General features: G+C 30.8%; 1 protein-coding gene across 19 annotated transcripts in view; it reads right to left on the bottom strand.

The window, feature by feature from the left end:
• LOC147817073 (transcription-associated protein 1-like) overlaps positions 1-20,183 on the bottom strand; it is an 89,041-nt gene that overhangs the window by 26,952 nt on the left and 41,906 nt on the right. For 16 of the 19 annotated variants that reach the window (XM_087154379.1, XM_087154393.1, XM_087154367.1 and 13 more), the window contains exons 5-6: positions 2,785-2,868; positions 516-719 (exon numbers count right to left, since the gene is read on the bottom strand). In XM_087154379.1, the coding sequence (XP_087010505.1) occupies positions 546-719; positions 2,785-2,868 (258 nt within the window). In that variant the 3' untranslated portion in view covers positions 516-545. Of the gene's footprint in view, positions 1-515; positions 720-2,784; positions 2,869-5,451; positions 5,502-6,045; positions 6,211-7,560; positions 7,772-20,183 lie in introns of those variants that run through there. The other 3 variants (XM_087154415.1, XM_087154436.1, XM_087154417.1) reach the window with 3 other exon arrangements.

The raw sequence follows: 20,183 nt of genomic DNA, 5'->3' as shown, positions 1-20,183 counted from the left end.
TCCAAGCACATTTCAGAATTAAATTATGAAAAAAACGCTCCTCACATTAAATTTTTAAATGAAGTTACTTCATAACTTTTTTAATTTTACTTCAATATGATTTTTAAATTCAATAGCATCAAGAATAATAATGAAAACAATTATAAATTGCAATTGAAGTCTTCAAAATTAAAATATGAATGAGTTTTAAGAAGGTTTAGAAAGAAAAACAGACCTTTTAATGGGCTCCTAAAACCATATTTAAATTTAAGGCTTTTTTAGGAATGGAAACCCTTTCATACTTGTGAATAAGCTAATTTTTAAATATTACCAAGGCTACAACAAATAGTCTAAATTTTATAATGGTTTAGCCAAATAACTATTTTCATTGCTTACTCAGAAAATATAATCTTATTAACATACATTTAAAAAGGCTTTTAAACACAAGACTTGAAATTTTCAAATTACATGAACTAATAACTAATTTAATAACTAATAATAACAGATTCACAGATGCTAAAATTATTTTTACTCACCATCTGAGTAGTTGAATTTGGATCCCTTTTTTAACTTTTCTCAATTTGAATCAGTGTTATGGTAAATGTTTCTTTCAATAGCAGTTCCAACGTAGCTGCTGATAAATTTTTTACTTTTGGAGTAGGCCGTGCTTCAAACATAAGATGCAAGTAATTAGGCAGATCTTTGTAAATATTCTTTACATAAAGCAGAAACATCTGTATCTAAAAATAATTGGAAAAGTACAAAAGATTAATTATTTTTTCCAATTAAGAATATATTTTCTTCTTTCAATCGGTACGTAACATGATAGTGTAACCAATCGATTTCAGGATGCTATTAAGAGTCATATTAATAATAATCATACATTATATTAATGCTCTTTCAAATATTTTGCCTTTTTTAATATAATCATAATTAATATCATGATGTTATATGATATGATAATTATACAATATGGTAAATAAATTATATAATTATTATAATTTCATATGTTATCACAATAAAGGTGGAGCTTGTCTATAAATCACAAAACTGTATTCATATTGAATAATGCAGAGTATTAAATATTTATACACCATATTTTTTCTTCTTCACTAAAAAGTTTGTCATAAACCAATTCTGATTAAATAAACACACGACAAAAGAAAGCATCAACAATCAATCATTTTCAATTAAAATTTTAAAAGGAAAAAAAAAACACATAAATGTTTCATAAAATTTCAACAAATTAAAAAGAATATACAGTTTTTAAAAAAAAAATACTACAGAAAATTGTATTGAGTTAAAATATTAACAAGTGATAAAATTTATGATGAAATCTACTTTATTTTAATACATAGATTTAAATTTGCTGAACCCTATTTTTAAGCAACACAACAATTCATAATTAATATTTCACATGTTTTCTCTTTGCTTTAAAGTCACATGTTGATTATACTATTCTTCATGATTTTTTTTTTATTTGTAAGTTGAAGAGGTGTTAGTAATAGCTAATTTTTTTTTAATATATTATTATTCTCACATCACTGCATGCAACCTTTAGATTTCCCAATCACTTAAGTTTTATTTTAAGATGCTTGATGTTTTGGTATATTGTGGTTTAACAGGCCATGCAGGTGAAGAGTACCAAAACAAACAATACAAAATAAGTGAATAAAAAAAAGTATTTAAACCATGGAAATAAAAAAATTAAAAAAAGAGGTTTTAATTACATTAAAAAGATTTTTTTAGAACAAATTACCAATGAATGGAAAAACTTATAAACACTGAATGGAGAGAATTTCTATGTTTCTCCATAATTCTTTTTTTAATTTATTTTTCTCTACTTTATAAATCATTAAAATTTTAAAGGTTTCTTTCACACTGGACTTTAAAATAATAAAAAAAAGTATAAATAATTCAAAGTACTAATAAAATCTTTCTGTTGTGTTGTGGGGGAATCATTGATATTTTATATCCCCTAATATTTTGAGTTAGTCACACTAAAATTAAAAAGAACCCACAATATATTCATTTTTTTCATTATGATTTTCATTTAAATTTAGTGCAAAAATAGCATAATATTATATTTAAAAAAATTAATTTGTGACTAAGACTCATTATTATTAAATAAAAAAAATTTTTCTTCAGGATCATAGCAATTTGGATTGGAAAAACAATACTCATCAATATTCCTCAGAATTTTTCATTAAATAAAAGCAAAAATATGAAATTCTTTTAAGCAATGTCTATAAAAAACCTTGAGAAATTAAAACAAGAAAACTTTAGGAACAATTTGGCAAGAAATAGAATAGGAACAGAGAATTTAAAATGAGTTAACTCCTTGTGATCATTGACAATTATATTGCAAATTATAGGCTTATAAATTTTATAAATTGATTCATCACAGTGCTATTATCTTCCTCTATTTTCTCCTTTTTTTACTCCCTCATTTTATCAAGAATTATTCATAGAAGCATCTGTCATTATAATGGAAGCCTATATTAATATTTTTTTAAACTTTTAAGTGATAACTAAGTCTTAAGTCATAACTAATTAATCAAACAAGTGAAAAATCTAAAATCTTTTATAAGATACATTAAATGACATCCACTCAAGTCAATATTCTTTTCCCCATGAAAATACGAGTTTAAAAACCTATAGAAACACATTCCACTCAATGTAATGCAAAAATTTACAAAAGTTGATCATTAATAAAATAGTTTTCAAAATAGTACACTATGAAATATATTAATACAAAAGCAAATTCATTGAAAAAGATAAATCATATAAATAACACATTCTTACTTCAAAGCTGCATGGTGGCCTGAAGGTCTTATGAAATTCTATGATTATTCTTAAAACTACTAATATGTTTTCCTCATTTTCCACCTAAAATATGAATATTTGAATAAAAATAAAACATCAATAAAATCAGTATAGGAGAAGTCATAAAATTCCAACATTAAACATATAGAGGAAATATATGTTGAGAAAAATATCCGCATAATTTCTCTAAGTTTTTATGAAAGCAACAAAATTCTAAGTTAATATATAGCAACATTTTATTAGCTAATCTGTTCAGATGTAAATATCAATCTAATGTAGTTAAGTAATTTATAATTATTTATTATTATAAAATGTAGAGCTAGAGAAGAAAATTTTCAGTTTTCAAAAAATATTTTCAGCTATTCAAAATTTTTATCAAATAAACTTCACTTTGCATAATTTTTGTATTAGTATTACCTCGGAGAGATAAATTTAATTTTAATTAGAATATTATTTATAATTACGGGCTTACAAATCCTGGGCACACGGTTGCCTAAAGACTTACAGCCCAATATTTCAGTAAAATTTAACACTTTTTTTAATCAAACAGCATGGCTCATAAAAATGAAATCCTAGAAGTTTAAACTTTTCTAGATCCATGCTCTTGATTTTTATGTATTTCAATTATACACAACAAATAACAATGCATGCAGAACAAAAACATACTGCAAGTTCTTGTTCTGCCTATACAATTCAAATGTGTAATTGAGTTGAAGATTACTTTAATCTCTTTAAAGTAGGGTTTCAATGATCTCAAAACAAAAATGCAATGAATATACCGTTTAACATTTATGTAGAACACTAATTTTAGTAAGCAATCCCCTAATATATCATTTAAAAGTTTTATAACTGCTTGTTGACTGAAATCACATGAAAGAAAACAATCAATATTTGTGCAACTGGGAAATCTTACAAGATTTTTTATTGTATTTGGTGAAAATAATAAGTAAGCATATCACCCTCGAAATCGACATCATAAAAATTTGATGTTGCGAAATTGCTTATCAATTTTCCTTTCCATTGAATGACTTAATTCCCAAAGAAGTTGAAACAATGAATCCTCTGGGTAAGACTCTAAATATCTAAATCATGTAAATAATCAATAGACAGTCCATATATTGGAACTATCAAATATTGTGATTATGACAAGCATTTAAAAAAGAAAGAAAAAGGATATTGGATCAAAATTTTTCAATTCTTTAAATCTACTTTCCCAAAAATCTTCATTTTCATTCCTGGAAAATCGAATATTCAATACACACAAAAAATTCAGGACAAATACGGATAAAATACTTTAAATCAGGAACATCAAGATCATCAGGACAATTACTAACCCTGATTTAATCTAATTTTTAAAAACAGCAGTCTTGAATATAAAAACAAAGTGAGATGAAGCGTAAATAGAGAAAACCTGATTATTCTGCCAAGACATTAAAATGAGGTTGATTTCATACGCACACAACATAACCTACAGACATTAGCAATAATGTGGTTATTTTTTTAAATACTGTTCAAATTTTGTTATCTTAAACCCATATCAATGACTATTAACTGTGTTCATTAAGTTCATCAGTTATGTAAACTAAATAATTGACAACATATGAATAAAAAAAACATAAAAGAGTAAAGGAAAAAAGTTTAGATTGGCTACCTTCATAAAAAATAATACAGGATATATATAAAAATATGTACATTAAAATATACAAAATGATCCATTGGCATGACATGAAAATACATACATGGGTGGCTTTTTCAGCATTGAACTATGGTTCTCCATCTTCTAAAACTCTGATGAAAATTTTTATAGCCTGATCCAAAAATGAAGGATATTGTGGATTACTAACAATAGTCTGTAAAAATAAAAGGATACTTTTATTACAAAATTATAACACAAATATTTCATTAAAATATTCTTTTTATTACTGTTAGTTAAACATCTATTCAAATTCTTTTATTTTTATTTATTATTTGAAAAAATATTTTTATAAACATAGTACATTTGATTTCAAAGGTGTGCCTCTAGTCTTTAGGTTTCAAATTCAAACTGTAATGTATCAAAATAAATATTTTTCCCCCCTTCATTAGAGTAATAAATCTAATAACATGTTTATCATTAATAGTCTATTAATACTAATATAGGAGGGAGGAAAAATAGTGTTTTTATGTCTCAGCTTGCTTAAACAGTTTTTAAAAAGCTTTTGAGCCAATCACTTGAATGCTCCTTAATTCTTAGAATTTAAATTCTTATTTGCCATTCAATTAAATTCAATGATCTTCATACAATTGGTGCTAAAACATTAATTTCCAAATAAATAAATTTATCAATATATGGGAAACTAAAGTGCCAATTGCATTTAACGTAAAAGAAAAAAAATTGGTAAAAAAGTGAAAAATGAACCAAAAAATAGGAGGCAAATTTAAATATCTAGAAAATGGGGAGAGGTTTAAAAAGGTTCCTGTAATTCGGTAGTCAAAATAGATTTGAATGCTGGGCTTAACGGCACAATGACTTTAATTGTGGCATACATAATCTGCAAAATTATGAAAAATGAACTGTCATTTCTGAAACTGAAAAAATAAATTTCGAATTCCCCATACAATGACATTCTGAATATAGCATTTTACTATATTAAATTTAAACCTTACTTCAAGCTCTCCACTCAATTCTGGCAAAGCTTTCAATTTACTTTCCTCCTCTATAAAAGAAAAGAAAAGAGAAAATTAAAGTTATGCAATATAAAAATCAATAGGAAAAGTGAATCAATGACAGATAATTAAATAAAAAATAAAATAAGCTATAATTACAGGTTACTACAATAAATGCATAAAATATATTTGATCAAGGTTTTGCTTTAAAAAGACATGTGGATTTGATTAAATTAAAAATGAGAAGTAAGAATATTTAAGTATGATTTTTGATCAGGTGCAGATAAATACAATGATTTATTTATAGGTAGGTATATAGTTATCTTTAAGTAAGTATGATTTAAGTAGATAAGTAAGATTTATTTATAAGTATATTACTTTGGTTATTTTATTTTTTGTGAATATCAATGTATGAGAATTGTAAACATTACCAACAAAGTAACATGAGCCATAAGTATATAGTTATTCATTAGGTACATCCTTAGTACAAAATATAATATCTATGTAATCTCAAATACAAAATTGCTATGAGAAATTCTCAAGTGAAAATAAATTCTGATTTTTCAATTCCCAATGACTAATTATTAAACTTACTTGCAACAGGATCTATGAGCATTGATACATATGAGCAGTAAGTATTCATAACAGCAACAGGATCATTAATGGATGCTGATACACTCATTACTGGTATCTTTGCCATGCTTAACGACTCCAGAAAAAGCTATTCAACGATAAAACTCACCTCCAATTTTAACAATTCTATAAAAAAAATTTAAATATTTTTAAGATTTTGCATAAATTGTAACGACTGCAATTATTCATAGGCAAAATTAGTAAACATGCATTAGAAATTTTAAAAAAACAGAGATTATTCTGTTTTATAAGAACAAGAAATGTTATATTAGAGTTTTCACTTAATGCCACTTAAAGCTTCAGTCTCTAGCTGATTTATATTCCATAAAATAATAAAAATACAGTTGATGCTCAATATAATGAATCCTCCGGTCCAAACAAAAGCGAATGAGATAACATGAGTTTGCTTTATCGTGTTTATTTATATTGCACATATTTACTTAGATTTTATACTAGATACCTTTTTAAAAAAGTAGAGTTTCAGTTATTTTGAGATTTATAATCCAAAATCAAAACAATATATAACTACAAACTTATATTGCTTTAGGAACTGTGGATTTACATGCTCGCACTTTCAGATCTGGTCAATATTTATTAGGTCTTTAGTACATATTCTCACAAACACATAATAACAACTAAGACAAGCACATGCATACATTTTTAGTAACTATTCCCTTGCGCCCAGTGAAGCAAGAAGTACTTGGTTACTCTTGATTAGTTTACCCTCACAAAAGGTTTAACAATTGCGTAATATTTCCACACAAATTAACTAAGAAAGCAGAATTTTATTTACAATTATTAGTTAAGTTTCTATACAGTAATAATGAGGGGAATATTTCCGTATCCTGATCTGTCATACCGACTATAAGGTAACAAAATTATTTTAAATTTGCAAACTAAAAAAAAATAAATCAAACAAGTAGAAATTTGTCTGAGGATGGCTATGAGTAATATCCTTTCTGTAGGCCCCCTTTTATTTTATTTTTTTTAGTTTCTCAAGGACCACTGCATGAAAGCTGCCAAAACTAGGCATTTATTCAGCTATAGATCATGATACAGAAATCTTCCCATAATGAGCTACTTGATATAACAAGGTAAAATAAACGGACTGCAATAAGTGATTAAGGTAATAAAAGTTTAATAGGGTTGCAAAAACTACGGTTAACCAATTTTAAAAAGGGAGAAAAAAAAGGAATTAAAAAGATTATAGAAAAACGAACTTTACAGCAATTTAGACTCATTGAACTTGTATAATTATAAAGATAAAGCAACTACATTCATACCGGCACTAGGTTTGACAAATTTCCACGGCCCATTTATAAAAAAATGTTACACAAAATTTTCTTTAAAATATATTAGTTGCATTTAAATGTGCAATGCAAAATTGCTGAGCTTTTATATAAATAATTCCAATGTTGAAAGATTAAGAACACGTTATTGCGCTTATTACTATGAGAAAAAATAAAAAGAACTCACACCATTCTTAATTGACATTATCTAATGCTGATGCACATACTGGAATATTTCAAACTATTTTCATTAAATAATTAAGGGTATGCTTGGTGAAATGTTCATCACAGCCTTTTGTTTGTTTACGAACTGATTTCATAATTATGTAAAGGATCCGGTTGCCTATTTCTGTACATGTTACTAACCCGTTCAAATGGAAGTATTCAAATTGTAAAAAGCCATTGTCACTCAAGGCCAAAAATGCATTTTTTTCTTTTTTGTTGTTGTTGTTGTTACTTTACGTCGCACTGGAGCTGCACAATGGGTTATTGGCGATGGTCTGGGAAACATCCCGGAGGATGATCCGAAGACATGCCATCACAATTTTGATCCTGTGCGGAAGGGATGGCACCCCCGCTTCGGTAGCCCGACGACCTGCGCGCGAAGTCGAGCACTTTACGGTAGCACAGTTTAACGAGGACCAATACCGCACACCCTCGGTCCCTACGCCGACTGATCCAAGTGGTCACCCACCCGCACACTGACCTTAGCCAGTGATGCTTGACTTCGGTGATCTGCTGGGAACCGTGTCTTAACGATCAGTCCACTGCGGGACTCTCTTTTTTACAATGTCGGACATAATAAATATAAATAAATCACTGAATAAAACCAAGGCTTAACTCGATCTGCCGCTGACGTTTGCCGCAGCGCCAGCGTGTGACGATCGAGTTAAGCCTGGATAAAACAAAAAACTTCGTTGTCATTAGTAGGGAACGTATCATCTTTCAAGCAATTTGAGTATTAATAAATTATTTATAAATAAAAAATTTTTTAGTTTAAAGATAAAAAAATTCTTTTTTGTTTTTTGCCCCATCATTCGATCATCAGACTATTTAATACCCGGTAACATAATACGTGGTCCAATTAAAATATTATGGGTCAATATTAAGGTCTGATATCGGGCCTTGCGTTAATATTGAAAATTGACTTCGAAACGCCTCGTCCTAAAGGTTTTTAGAAGACGAATTTCCTCATTTTAAAGCGATTGAACGCACTATTTTAGATATGCGTACATAGTGAACAACAGGGCCACATTGTGTATCCCCTATGAGGTCTATAATTATTTCCTCAGGTAGGGTACTCAATAACCCGGTAATATGATACGTGGTCCTATTTGAATATTATAGGTTAATATAAGAGGGAGATATATGACCATATTTTTATACAGAAAATAGACTTCGAATTTCTTCATTTAAAAGTTCATTAAAAGTCTGTGAGAAAGTTAGATTTGAAGGCACGGAGGTCCCGGGATCGACACACTGCAACGGTCGACTTTGAATTTTTTTTATTAATTTTATATTATGTTTATTAAAATACTTTTCAACAATTTAACGTGAAACAAGTGTTCTGTATATAGAAATAACTATTTTTCTTTTCTGAAATAGCGAATAATAGCTAATAAACGGTTAAATTTTGATAATTTTTATTTATTTATTTATGTTATTTTTTAACTTTTTTTTCAATATTTTTAAGTAAATAAAGTGTTCTGTAAATGAAAAAAATAATTATTATTTTTTTGTTTAAGAGTGAATAATGACTGAAAAAGGGACAAAAGTCGTATCAGGAGGCACTCACACATCACACCCCGTACATCCCTATAATATTAACCTATAAATTTAAAACTGGGGCAGAAATTAGAGTTTAATGTGACGAACAACTGTACCCGAGGACATTTTTATAGACCCATTAGTGGGCCGAAAATGGGCCAAAATAAGTTTGTTTACTAACCGGGATAAGGTGTTTTAAGCTAAATATTCGCGGAGTAGGCATGTAAAGCATGGCGCTGTTGGTAAAGCTGTGAGGGAAGTAAGATTTGTTGTTTCGGGGGCCATGGGTTCGAAACCCTGCGAGGGTCGACATTCGGGTTTTTTCTTTTCTTTATATTAGTTTTTTCAATATATTTTTTGATATTTTAACCTGAATCAAGTGTTCTGTATATAAAAAAAAAAACTAATTTTTCTTTGGGATATAGCGAATAATAGCTAATAAACGGATAAATTTCGGATAATTTTTATTTATTTATTTATTCTAATTTATATCGTTTTTTTAACTTCTTTTCAATATTTTAAAGCGAATAAAGTGTTCTATATGTGAAAAGAAATATTTTTCTTTGTTAAGGAGCGAATAATGGCTGAAAAAGGGACAGTAGTCATATCAGGAGGCACGCACACATCACACCTTGTAACTCCCAGTAATATTAACCTATACATTTAAAACTCCGCCCAAAATTAGAATTTAATGTATTGAACAATTGTGCCGAAGGATTTTTTTATATACTAATTAGTGGGCTAACAATCTGCCAAAATAAGTTTTGTTTACTAACCGGGAGGAGGTGTTTTAAGCTAAATATTCGCGGAGCAGGCATGTGAATCATGGCGCAGTTGGTAAAGCTGTGTGGCAAGATAGATTTGCTGTTCCGGGGGCCATGGGTTCGAAACCCTGCGACGATCGACATTTAACTTTTTTTTTAATATTATTTTTTTAAATATATTTTTTGATATTTTAACTTGAATCAAGTGTTCTGTATACAAAAAAAAAGCAATTTTTTTTGGGGGGGGGGGGGGGGGGGTAGCGAAAAATAGCTAATAAACGGATAAATTTCGAAAAATTTTTATTTATTTATTTATTTTAATTTATATTATTTTTTTAACTTCTTTTCAATCTTTTTAAGCGAATAAAGTGTTCTATACGTGAAAAGAAATATTTTTCTTTGTTAAGGAGCGAATAATTGCTGAAAAAGCGACAGAAGTCATATTAGGAGGCACGCACACATCACACCTCGTAACTCCCTGTAATATTAACCTATACATTTAAAACTCCGCCCAAAATTAGAATTTAATGTATCGAACAATTTTACCGAAGGATTTTTTTATATACCAATTAGTGGGCTAACAATCTGCCAAAATAAGTTTTGTTTACTAACCGGGAGGTGGTGTTTTAAGCTAAATATTCGCGGGGCAGGCATATGAATCATGGCGCAGTTGGTTAAGCTGCGTGGCAAGTTATATTTGCTGTTCCAGGGGCCATGGGTTCGAAACCCTGCGACGATCGACATTCAAATTTTTTCTTTTTTTTTATATTATTTTTTTTAACATATTTTTTGATATTTTAACGCGAATCAAGTGTTCTGTATATAAAAAAAAACTATTTTTTCTTGAGGAAATAGCGAATAATAGCTAATAATCGGATAAATTTCGGATAAATTTTATTTATTTATTTATTTTAATTTATATTATTTTTTTTTAACTTCTTTTCAATATTTTAATGCGAATAAAGTGTCAAATATGTCAAAAGAAATATTTTTCTTTGTTAAAGAGCGAATAAGGGCTGAAAAAGGGGCAGAAGTCATATCAGGAGGAACGCACACATCACACCCCATAACTCCTTATAATATTAACCTATAATTTTCAAACTCCGCCAAAAATTAGAATTTAATGAATCGAAAAATTATACTAATGGATTTTTTTATATACCAATTAGTGGGCCCACAATCTGCCAAAATAAGTTTTGTTTACTAACCGGGAGCAGGTGTTTTAAGCTAAATATTCGCGGGGCAGGCATATGAATCATGGCGCAGTTGGTAAACCTAGGTGGCAAGTTAGATTTGTTGTTCCGGGGGCCATGGGTTCGAAACCCTGCGACGGTCGACATTTAAATTTTTTCTCTTTTTTTATATTATTTTTGTAATAAATTTTTTGATATTTTAACGTGAATCAAGTGTTCTATATACAAAAAAAAAACTATTTTTTCTTTGGGAAATAGCGAATAATAGCTAATAATCGGATAAATTTCGGATAAATTTTATTTATTTATTTATTTTAATTTATATTATTTTTTTAACTTCTTTTCAATATTTTTAAGCGAATAAAGTGTTCTATATGTGAAAAGAAATATTTTTCTTTGTTAAGGAGCGAGTAATGGCTGAAAAAGCGACAGAAGTCATATTAGGAGGCACGCACACATCACACCTCGTAACTCCCTATAATATTAACCTATAAATTTCAAACTCCGCCCGAAATTAGAATTTAATGTATCGAACAATTTTACCGAAGGATTTTTTTATATACCAATTAGTGGGCCCACAATCTGCCGAAATAAGTTTTGTTTACTAACCGGGAGGAGGTGTTTTAAGCTAAATATTCGCGGGGCAGGCATATGAATCATGGCGCAGTTGGTAAAGCTGTGTGGCAAGTTATATTTGCGGTTCCGGAGGCCATGGGCTCGAAACCCTGTGACGATCGACATTCAAACTTTTTTCTTTTTTTGATATTGTTTTTTTTAATAAATTTTTTGATATTTTAACGTGAATCAAGTGTTCCGTATACAAGAAAAACTATTTTTTCTTTGGAAAATAGCGAATAATAGCTAATAATCGGATAAATTTCGGATAAATTTTATTTATTTATTTATTTTAATTTATATTATTTTTTTAACTTCTTTTCAATATTTTAAAGCGAATAAAGTCTTCTATATGTGAAAAGAAATATTTTTCTTTGTTAAAGAGCGAATAAAGGCTGAAAAAGGGGCAGAAGTCATATCAGGAGGCACGCACACATCGCACCCCGTAACTCCTTATAATATTAACCTATAAATTTCAAACTCCGCCCAAAATTAGAATTTAATGTATCGAAAAATTGTACTGAAGGATTTTTTTATATACCAATTAGTGGGCCCACAATCTGCCAAAATAAGTTTTGTTTACTCACCGGGAGAAGATGTTTTAAGCTAAATATTCGCGGGGCAGGCATATGAATCATGGCGCAGTTGGTAAAGCTGTGTGGCAGGTTAGATTTGTTGTCCCGGGGACCAGGGGCTCAAATCCCTGCGAGGGTCGACATTCATATTTTTTCTTATCTTTATATTATTATTTTAAATATATTTTTTGATATTTTAACGTGAATCAAGTGCTCTGTATATAAAAAAAAAAAAACAATTTTTTAGGGGGTAATAGCTAATAATCGGATAAATTTCGGATAAATTTTATTTATTTATTTATTTTATTTTATATTATTTTTTTAACTTCTTTTCAATATTTTAACAAAGAAAGATGCACAATTTTACTCTTAGTACACCTTACGCATTAGAAACTGTCGAATATATTGTAAAAATAATTTAAAACAATGGAAATAAACCAATTTTCCTGGATTTTTCCTGTTTTTACCCATTATTCGCCATTTTCTCAAATTAAAAAATTTATTTCCTATATGTAGGACCCTCTTAAATATGCAAAAACACATTGAAAAAATAATATAATACAAAATTATCGGAAGAAAAAAAAAGAAATTTTTTGAAAAAATGATAACGCTGGGATTCGAACCTGCGCCCCCTCGCCCCAGCCGTCAGTTACTTGTCCTGTGTCCTGACCACAATACCACTAGAACACTAGAAGCCGAACACAATTTCTCTTCAAAAGTCCTCTTTCTGTCAGCTATCCAATGGAACTTTGAGGGGCCCCCTGCTCCCCCTAATTCATCTATAAAAATTTCCTGCACCAGATATGTTTGGACCATAGACCCCTACTTAAGGTTCGAGTTTGAAAATTATAACTTAATATTCAAGGGAGTTAGACGACTTCGAAATTCGAACCCCACCCCGCCATTTTTTTTTATTTATTATATGTTTATTAATATTCCATTATGCGTTCTTTAACAAAGAAAGATGCACAATTTTACTTTTAGAACACCTTACGCTTAAGAAACTGTCGAATATATTGTAAAAATAATTTAAAACAATGGAAATAAACCAATTTTCCTGGATTTTTCCAGTTTTTACCCATTTTTCGCCATTTTCTCAAATTAAAAAATTTATTTCCTATATGTAGGACCCTTTTAAATATGGAAAAACACATTGAAAAAATAATATAATACAAAATTATCGGAAGAAAAAAAAAGAAATTTTTTGAAAAAATGATAACGTTGGGATTCGAACCTGCGCCCCCTCGCCCCAGCCGTCAGTTACTTGTCCCGTGTCCTGACCACAATACCACTAGAACACTAGAAGCCGAACACAATTTCTCTTCAAAAGTCCTCTTTCTGTCAGCTATCCAATAGAACTTTGAGGGGCCCCCTGCTCCCCCTAATTCATCTATAAAAATTTCCTGCACCAGATATGTTTGGACCATAGACCCCTACTTAAGGTTCGAGTTTGAAAATTATAACTTAATATACAAGGGAGTTAGACGACTTCGAAATTCGAACGCTTCCCCGCCATTTTTTTTTATTTATTATATGTTTATTAATATTCCATTATGCGTTCTTTAACAAAGAAAGATGCACAATTTTACTCTTAGAACACCTTACGCTTAAGAAACTGTCGAATATATTGTAAAAATAATTTAAAACAATGGAAATAAACCAATTTTCCTGGATTTTTCCAGTTTTTACCCATTTTTCGCCATTTTCTCAAATTAAAAAATTTATTTCCTATATGTAGGACCCTTTTAAATATGGAAAAACACATTGAAAAAATAATATAATACAAAATTATCGGAAGAAAAAAAAAGAAATTTTTTGAAAAAATGATAACGTTGGGATTCGAACCTGCGCCCCCTCGCCCCAGCCGTCAGTTACTTGTCCCGTGTCCTGACCACAATACCACCAGAACACGAGAAGCCGGACACAATTTCTCTTCAAAAGTCCTCTTTCTGTCAGCTATCCAATAGAACTTTGAGGGGCCCCCTGCTCCCCCTAATTCATCTATAAAAATTTCCTGCACCAGATATGTTTGGACCATAGACCCCTACTTAAGGTTCGAGTTTGAAAATTATAACTTAATATTCAAGGGAGTTAGACGACTTCGAAATTCGAACCCCTCCCCGCCATTTTTTTTTATTTATTATATGTTTATTAATATTCCATTATGCGTTCTTTAACAAAGGAAGATGCACAATTTTACTCTTAGTACACCTTACGCATTAGAAACTGTCGAATATATTGTAAAAATAATTTAAAACAATGGAAATAAACCAATTTTCCTGGATTTTTCCAGTTTTTACCCATTATTCGCCATTTTCTCAAGTTAAAAAAATTATTTCCTATATGTAGGACCCTCTTAAATATGGAAAAACACATTGAAAAAATAATATAATACAAAATTATCGGAAGAAAAAAAAAGAAATTTTTTGAAAAAATGATAACGCTGGGATTCGAACCAGCGTCCCCTCGCCCCAGCCGTCAGTTACTTGTCCCGTGTCCTGACCACAATACCACTAGAACACGAGAAGCCGGACACAATTTCTCTTCAAAAGTCCTCTTTCTGTCAGCTATCCAATAGAACTTTGAGGGGCCCCCTGCTCCCCCTAATTCATCTATAAAAATTTCCTGCACCAGATATGTTTGGACCATAGACCCCTACTTAAGGTTCGAGTTTGAAAATTATAACTTAATATTCAAGGGAGTTAGACGACTTCGAAATTCGAACCCCACCCCGCCATTTTTTTTAAATTTATTATATGTTTATTAATATTCCATTATGCGTTCTTTAACAAAGAAAGATGCACAATTTTACACTTAGAACACCTTACGCTTAAGAAACTGTCGAATATATTGTAAAAATAATTTAAAACAATGGAAATAAACCAATTTTCCTGGATTTTTCCAGTTTTTACCCATTTTTCGCCATTTTCTCAAATTAAAAAATTTATTTCCTATATGTAGGACCCTTTTAAATATGGAAAAACACATTGAAAAAATAATATAATACAAAATTATCGGAAGAAAAAAAAAGAAATTTTTTGAAAAAATTATAACGCTGGGATTCGAACCTGCGCCCCCTCGCCCCAGCCGTCAGTTACTTGTCCCGTGTCCTGACCACAATACCACCAGAACACGAGAAGCCGGACACAATTTCTCTTCAAAAGTCCTCTTTCTGTCAGCTATCCAATAGAACTTTGAGGGGCCCCCTGCTCCCCCTAATTCATCTATAAAAATTTCCTGCACCAGATATGTTTGGACCATAGACCCCTACTTAAGGTTCGAGTTTGAAAATTATAACTTAATATTCAAGGGAGTTAGACGACTTCGAAATTCGAACGCCTCCCCGCCATTTTTTTTTATTTATTATATGTTTATTAATATTCCATTATGCGTTCTTTAACAAAGAAAGATGCACAATTTTACTCTTAGAACACCTTACGCTTAAGAAACTGTCGAATATATTGTAAAAATAATTTAAAACAATGGAAATAAACCAATTTTCCTGGATTTTTCCAGTTTTTACCCATTTTTCGCCATTTTCTCAAATTAAAAAATTTATTTCCTATATGTAGGACCCTTTTAAATATGGAAAAACACATTGAAAAAATAATATAATACAAAATTATCGGAAGAAAAAAAAAGAAATTTTTTGAAAAAATGATAACGTTGGGATTCGAACCTGCGCCCCCTCGCCCCAGCCGTCAGTTACTTGTCCCGTGTCCTGACCACAATACCACTAGAACACTAGAAGCCGAACACAATTTCTCTTCAAAAGTCCTCTTTCTTTCAGCTATCCAATAGAACTTTGAGGGGCCCCCTGCTCCCCCTAATTCATCTATAAAAATTTCCTGCACCAGATATGTTTGGACCATAGACCCCTACTTAAGGTTCGAGTTTGAAAATTATAACTTAATATACAAGGGAGTTAGACGACTTCGAAATTCGAACGCTTCCCCGCCATTTTTTTTTATTTATTATATGTTTATTAATATTCCATTATGCGTTCTTTAACAAAGAAAGATGCACAATTTTACTCTTAGAACACCTTACGCTTAAGAAACTGTCGAATATATTGTAAAAATAATTTAAAACAATGGAAATAAACCAATTTTCCTGGATTTTTCCAGTTTTTACCCATTTTTCGCCATTTTCTCAAATTAAAAAATTTATTTCCTATATGTAGGACCCTTTTAAATATGGAAAAACACATTGAAAAAATAATATAATACAAAATTATCGGAAGAAAAAAAAAGAAATTTTTTGAAAAAATGATAACGTTGGGATTCGAACCTGCGCCCCCTCGCCCCAGCCGTCAGTTACTTGTCCCGTGTCCTGACCACAATACCACCAGAACACGAGAAGCCGGACACAATTTCTCTTCAAAAGTCCTCTTTCTGTCAGCTATCCAATAGAACTTTGAGGGGCCCCCTGCTCCCCCTAATTCATCTATAAAAATTTCCTGCACCAGATATGTTTGGACCATAGACCCCTACTTAAGGTTCGAGTTTGAAAATTATAACTTAATATTCAAGGGAGTTAGACGACTTCGAAATTCGAACCCCTCCCCGCCATTTTTTTTTATTTATTATATGTTTATTAATATTCCATTATGCGTTCTTTAACAAAGGAAGATGCACAATTTTACTCTTAGTACACCTTACGCATTAGAAACTGTCGAATATATTGTAAAAATAATTTAAAACAATGGAAATAAACCAATTTTCCTGGATTTTTCCAGTTTTTACCCATTATTCGCCATTTTCTCAAGTTAAAAAAATTATTTCCTATATGTAGGACCCTCTTAAATATGGAAAAACACATTGAAAAAATAATATAATACAAAATTATCGGAAGAAAAAAAAAGAAATTTTTTGAAAAAATGATAACGCTGGGATTCGAACCAGCGTCCCCTCGCCCCAGCCGTCAGTTACTTGTCCCGTGTCCTGACCACAATACCACTAGAACACGAGAAGCCGGACACAATTTCTCTTCAAAAGTCCTCTTTCTGTCAGCTATCCAATAGAACTTTGAGGGGCCCCCTGCTCCCCCTAATTCATCTATAAAAATTTCCTGCACCAGATATGTTTGGACCATAGACCCCTACTTAAGGTTCGAGTTTGAAAATTATAACTTAATATTCAAGGGAGTTAGACGACTTCGAAATTCGAACCCCACCCCGCCATTTTTTTTAAATTTATTATATGTTTATTAATATTCCATTATGCGTTCTTTAACAAAGAAAGATGCACAATTTTACACTTAGAACACCTTACGCTTAAGAAACTGTCGAATATATTGTAAAAATAATTTAAAACAATGGAAATAAACCAATTTTCCTGGATTTTTCCAGTTTTTACCCATTTTTCGCCATTTTCTCAAATTAAAAAATTTATTTCCTATATGTAGGACCCTTTTAAATATGGAAAAACACATTGAAAAAATAATATAATACAAAATTATCGGAAGAAAAAAAAAGAAATTTTTTGAAAAAATTATAACGCTGGGATTCGAACCTGCGCCCCCTCGCCCCAGCCGTCAGTTACTTGTCCCGTGTCCTGACCACAATACCACCAGAACACGAGAAGCCGGACACAATTTCTCTTCAAAAGTCCTCTTTCTGTCAGCTATCCAATAGAACTTTGAGGGGCCCCCTGCTCCCCCTAATTCATCTATAAAAATTTCCTGCACCAGATATGTTTGGACCATAGACCCCTACTTAAGGTTCGAGTTTGAAAATTATAACTTAATATTCAAGGGAGTTAGACGACTTCGAAATTCGAACGCCTCCCCGCCATTTTTTTTTATTTATTATATGTTTATTAATATTCCATTATGCGTTCTTTAACAAAGAAAGATGCACAATTTTACTCTTAGAACACCTTACGCTTAAGAAACTGTCGAATATATTGTAAAAATAATTTAAAACAATGGAAATAAACCAATTTTCCTGGATTTTTCCAGTTTTTACCCATTTTTCGCCATTTTCTCAAATTAAAAAATTTATTTCCTATATGTAGGACCCTTTTAAATATGGAAAAACACATTGAAAAAATAATATAATACAAAATTATCGGAAGAAAAAAAAAGAAATTTTTTGAAAAAATGATAACGCTGGGATTCGAACCTGCGCCCCCTCGCCCCAGCCGTCAGTTACTTGTCCCGTGTCCTGACCACAATACCACCAGAACACGAGAAGCCGGACACAATTTCTCTTCAAAAGTCCTCTTTCTGTCAGCTATCCAATAGAACTTTGAGGGGCCCCCTGCTCCCCCTAATTCATCTATAAAAATTTCCTGCACCAGATATGTTTGGACCATAGACCCCTACTTAAGGTTCGAGTTTGAAAATTATAACTTAATATTCAAGGGAGTTAGACGACTTCGAAATTCGAACCCCTCCCCGCCATTTTTTTTTATTTATTATATGTTTATTAATATTCCATTATGCGTTCTTTAACAAAGGAAGATGCACAATTTTACTCTTAGTACACCTTACGCATTAGAAACTGTCGAAAATATAGTAAAAATAATTTAAAACAATGGAAATAAACCAATTTTCCTGGATTTTTCCAGTTTTTACCCATTATTCGCCATTTTCTCAAGTTAAAAAAATTATTTCCTATATGTAGGACCCTCTTAAATATGGAAAAACACATTGAAAAAATAATATAATACAAAATTATCGGAAGAAAAAAAAAGAAATTTTTTGAAAAAATGATAACGCTGGGATTCGAACCAGCGTCCCCTCGCCCCAGCCGTCAGTTACTTGTCCCGTGTCCTGACCACAATACCACTAGAACACGAGAAGCCGGACACAATTTCTCTTCAAAAGTCCTCTTTCTGTCAGCTATCCAATAGAACTTTGAGGGGCCCCCTGCTCCCCCTAATTCATCTATAAAAATTTCCTGCACCAGATATGTTTGGACCATAGACCCCTACTTAAGGTTCGAGTTTGAAAATTATAACTTAATATTCAAGGGAGTTAGACGACTTCGAAATTCGAACCCCACCCCGCCATTTTTTTTAAATTTATTATATGTTTATTAATATTCCATTATGCGTTCTTTAACAAAGAAAGATGCACAATTTTACTCTTAGAACACCTTACGCTTAAGAAACTGTCGAATATATTGTAAAAATAATTTAAAACAATGGAAATAAACCAATTTTCCTGGATTTTTCCAGTTTTTACCCATTTTTCGCCATTTTCTCAAATTAAAAAATTTATTTCCTATATGTAGGACCCTTTTAAATATGGAAAAACACATTGAAAAAATAATATAATACAAAATTATCGGAAGAAAAAAAAAGAAATTTTTTGAAAAAATTATAACGCTGGGATTCGAACCTGCGCCCCCTCGCCCCAGCCGTCAGTTACTTGTCCCGTGTCCTGACCACAATACCACCAGAACACGAGAAGCCGGACACAATTTCGCTTCAAAAGTCCTCTTTCTGTCAGCTATCCAATAGAACTTTGAGGGGCCCCCTGCTCCCCCTAATTCATCTATAAAAATTTCCTGCACCAGATATGTTTGGACCATAGACCCCTACTTAAGGTTCGAGTTTGAAAATTATAACTTAATATTCAAGGGAGTTAGACGACTTCGAAATTCGAACCCCTCCCCGCTATTTTTTTTTATTTATTATATGTTTATTAATATTCCATTATGCGTTCTTTAACAAAGGAAGATGCACAATTTTACTCTTAGTACACCTTACGCATTAGAAACTGTCGAATATATGGTAAAAATAATTTAAAACAATGGAAATAAACCAATTTTCCTGGATTTTTCCAGTTTTTACCCATTATTCGCCATTTTCTCAAGTTAAAAAAATTATTTCCTATATGTAGGACCCTCTTAAATATGGAAAAACACATTGAAAAAATAATATAATA

Source organism: Parasteatoda tepidariorum, chromosome 1 (assembly GCF_982258835.1).
Source record: "Parasteatoda tepidariorum strain Cologne lab strain chromosome 1, Ptep-v5.0, whole genome shotgun sequence".
NCBI lineage: Eukaryota > Metazoa > Arthropoda > Arachnida > Araneae > Theridiidae > Parasteatoda > Parasteatoda tepidariorum.
Note: the sequence above shows the minus strand (reverse complement) of the source record. Positions and strands in the feature narration are given on the sequence as shown.